The sequence below is a fragment of the Coregonus clupeaformis genome, unplaced genomic scaffold, assembly GCF_020615455.1.
Source record: "Coregonus clupeaformis isolate EN_2021a unplaced genomic scaffold, ASM2061545v1 scaf0833, whole genome shotgun sequence".
Classification (NCBI taxonomy): domain Eukaryota; kingdom Metazoa; phylum Chordata; class Actinopteri; order Salmoniformes; family Salmonidae; genus Coregonus; species Coregonus clupeaformis.
This window is the reverse complement of record NW_025534288.1, coordinates 117,501-120,632: the sequence shown is the minus strand read 5'-3', so window position 1 is coordinate 120,632 and position 3,132 is coordinate 117,501. Positions and strand designations below refer to the sequence as shown.

General features: G+C 49.8%; 1 protein-coding gene across 1 annotated transcript in view; it reads right to left on the bottom strand.

The window, feature by feature from the left end:
* Nucleotides 1-1,621: 1,621 nt before the first annotated feature.
* The window catches only part of LOC121559759 (uncharacterized protein C2orf16-like), a 5,132-nt gene continuing 3,621 nt past the window's right edge, over nt 1,622-3,132 (bottom strand). The window contains exons 4-7 of the mRNA XM_041872853.2: nt 3,001-3,095; nt 2,277-2,405; nt 1,904-2,042; nt 1,622-1,743 (exon numbers count right to left, since the gene is read on the bottom strand). Of these exons, the coding sequence (XP_041728787.2) occupies nt 1,676-1,743; nt 1,904-2,042; nt 2,277-2,405; nt 3,001-3,095 (431 nt within the window). The 3' untranslated portion in view covers nt 1,622-1,675. The remainder of the gene's footprint in view (nt 1,744-1,903; nt 2,043-2,276; nt 2,406-3,000; nt 3,096-3,132) is intronic.

Genomic DNA, 3,132 nt, shown 5'->3' with positions numbered 1-3,132 from the left:
TGACGACGCGCAGCACTGGCTTGGTGCGGGGGAGCAGGAACGGGCGGACCGGGCTGACGACGTGCACCACTGGCTTGGTGCGGGGAGCAGGAACGGGCCGGACCGGGCTGACGACGCGCACCACTGGCTTGGTGCGGGGAGCAGGAACGGGCCGGACCGGGCTGGCGACACGCACCACAGGCTTGGTGCGGGGAGCAGGAACGGGCCGGACCGGGCTGGCGACGCGCACCACTGGCTTGGTGCGGGGAGCAGGAACGGGCCGGACCGGGCTGACGACGCGCACCACTGGCTTGGTGCGAGGGGCAGGAACAGGCCGGACAGGCCGGACCGGGCTGGCGACGCGCACCACAGGCTTGGTGCGGGGAGCAGGATCAGGCCGGACCGGGCTGGCGATGCGCACCACAGGCTTGGTGCGGGGAGCAGGAACAGGCCGGACCGGGCTGGCGACGCGCACCACAGGCTTGGTGCGAGGGGCAGGAACAGGCCGGACCGGGCTGGCGACGCGCACCACAGGCTTGGTGCGGGGAGCAGGATCAGGCCGGGAACAGGCCAGACCAGGTTAGTCGAGGTAATAACGAGGCGGGACCAGACCAGGGGCGCTACGGACGGGTAGCGAGAGAGTGGTGGTCACGCCCGGAGCCGGATCCGCCTCCGAGGCGGAATGCCCACCCAGCCCCTCCCCTGTTGGGTTTAGTTGGCGTGGTCGCAGTCCGCGCCTTTGGGGGGGGGGTACTGTCACGCCCTGGCTCTGGGGACTCTAATATGTTGAGCCAGGGTGTGGATTGTCTATGTTGTATTTTCTATGTTTTGTTCTAGTTCGTGTGGATCTATGTTGGCCAGGGTGGTTCCCAGTCAGAGGCAGCTGTTTCTCGTTGTCTCTGATTGGGAACCATACTTAGGCAGCCTGTTTGGCACAGTTAATTGTGGGATCTTGTTCTGTATAGGTTTGTGTTGGTGAACCTTTAGACTTCACGTATCGTTTTGTTGTTTTGTTGTATATGTTAAAGTACTCATTAAAAGATGTACGTTTATCACCCTGCGCCTTGGTCCGTTTCATATAACGATCGTGACAGTCATTGAATACCAGTAGAAGAAAAAATAGTGTGTGTGTTTTTAGAACTGATGAATGACCACAAGGTGGCAGAATATGCTCCCCAAATCAGATCCTCCTTGTTCTAGTTTGGCTGGAGTGGACGACAGTTCAGTAACCATTAACCCTGATGGTGATGATGATGATGGTAATGATGACGATGATGGTGATGGTGATGATGGATGATGATGATGATGATGATGATGATGATGATGGTGTTGATGATGGTGATGATGATGATGGTGGTGATGGTGATGATGAAGATGATGATGGTGATGATGGTGATGATGGTGATTTACATCAAATGTGTTATTGTAGAATTGGTCATATCTGGTTTGACTATGAAAATATAGAACATTTCTACGACAATTAAAAGTATTACAAAGTGAGAAGCAACTGTTGAACATTTCATTCACCAAGTATGTTATTTGGACCTTCACACCACAGAGTTTCATAATTATCTCCAGCTGGTGTTTTATATAAATGACCACTGAACAAAAGGTAATATTGCAGACTGTGCCTTTATTTAAAACAATTTCATATGCTGAGAGCCTCTCCAATGTATTCTCTCCTAAAATGTGGACATCACAGCTTTCTGGAACACAGGAAGGGAAGTTTAAACCAGCAGGGGGCATCATTCTGGCGGCGGGAAGCTGGGAAAGAGAGAAACACAGAAAGGTAGGTATTGTATCTATGTTGGTTTTATAAATATGTAGCTAATAAAGGAACAAATTCCCTTTAAGATGTATTTTACAACTATCCAATTGTTTGATGTATAATGTGAGGGAGAGTACTCTGGTGACAGCATTGTACCTCCACAGTTCATCTCCATGCAATGCCCCCGGCCATTCGTGATGTCCTTCACAAAACCATGGTTGTAGTTAGAGGGTTTCCCCGGGGCCCAGTTCTGGTAGTTAAACCTGGACCCGTCACTCCACAGCCAAAGACCCTCCTACAGAGCACATAGGAGGATGCATCCCCAGCACACAGTAAACACTATATATTTACACTGTAATTACTGTCTTTAAAGGGGCAATCTGGGAATTGGAAAATAACTAATTGGCAACCCACCACTGTTTGGGTAAAAAGCTGAGGGATGGGCCTGGAGAAATGTAACCACTCTCAGATTCATCAAGAATCAATGCATCTTATATGTTTCATGAGTGATGAACAGAGAGCTTCTGACCTTCATTGCATCGTAGGCTCCAATCCAGGTGCGCTGAACTCTACTCTCTTGGATGAGAGACTGAAGGAAACGATACTGGGGAAGGCTGTGCACTGATGCCAAATTACCTCCCAAGAGCAAACATTTCCTCTGGAGAGAGAGAGGTAGAGAGATAGAGGAGAGAGAGAGAGAGAGGGGAGAGAAGAGAGAGAGACACAGAGAGAGAGAGAGACAGACAGAGAGAGGAGAGAGAGAGAGAGAGAGAGAGAGAGAGAGAGAGAGAGAGAGAGAGAGAGAGAGAGAGAGAGAGAGAGAGAGAGAGAGAGAGAGAGAGAAAGAGAGGAGAGAGAGAGAATTAAACAGAGGTAGAATGTAAAGGTTAACAGAAGGACTAGCACATCATGTTATAGTTTCTCAACCCTGTTGAACACAGACTAAACCTACAGAGTCAACTGCAACAATGTATGGCCACCAGACAGGGATGGAGATAGCATCCCAGCTAGCCCAAGGCTAGTGCTTTTCAGACCAGGCTTGTAGAAAATGTTTCCAACTAGCCCAAGATGCAGGTCAATTATTGTCTTTTCCATTATCACATAGCACATTTTGGACACTGGCTAGTAGAAATTGAGCCCGGCTGGCCAGTGTCCAAAATCCTTAAATAAGCGGATGATCTCTCATTAAACCATCAATACTTAAAATCACCCACACAGCTGATCTCAATTATCTACAGCAAACGTCCAGGTACCTCTGCCTCTGGCCATGTGGTCACGAGGGGGACGTAGTGATAGCAGTGTGTCTTATATCTGGGCCAGCCATGTGGGCAGACTCTGCGATGACACCCTGTAGGGGGGAGAGATCACATTAAATAACATTATGA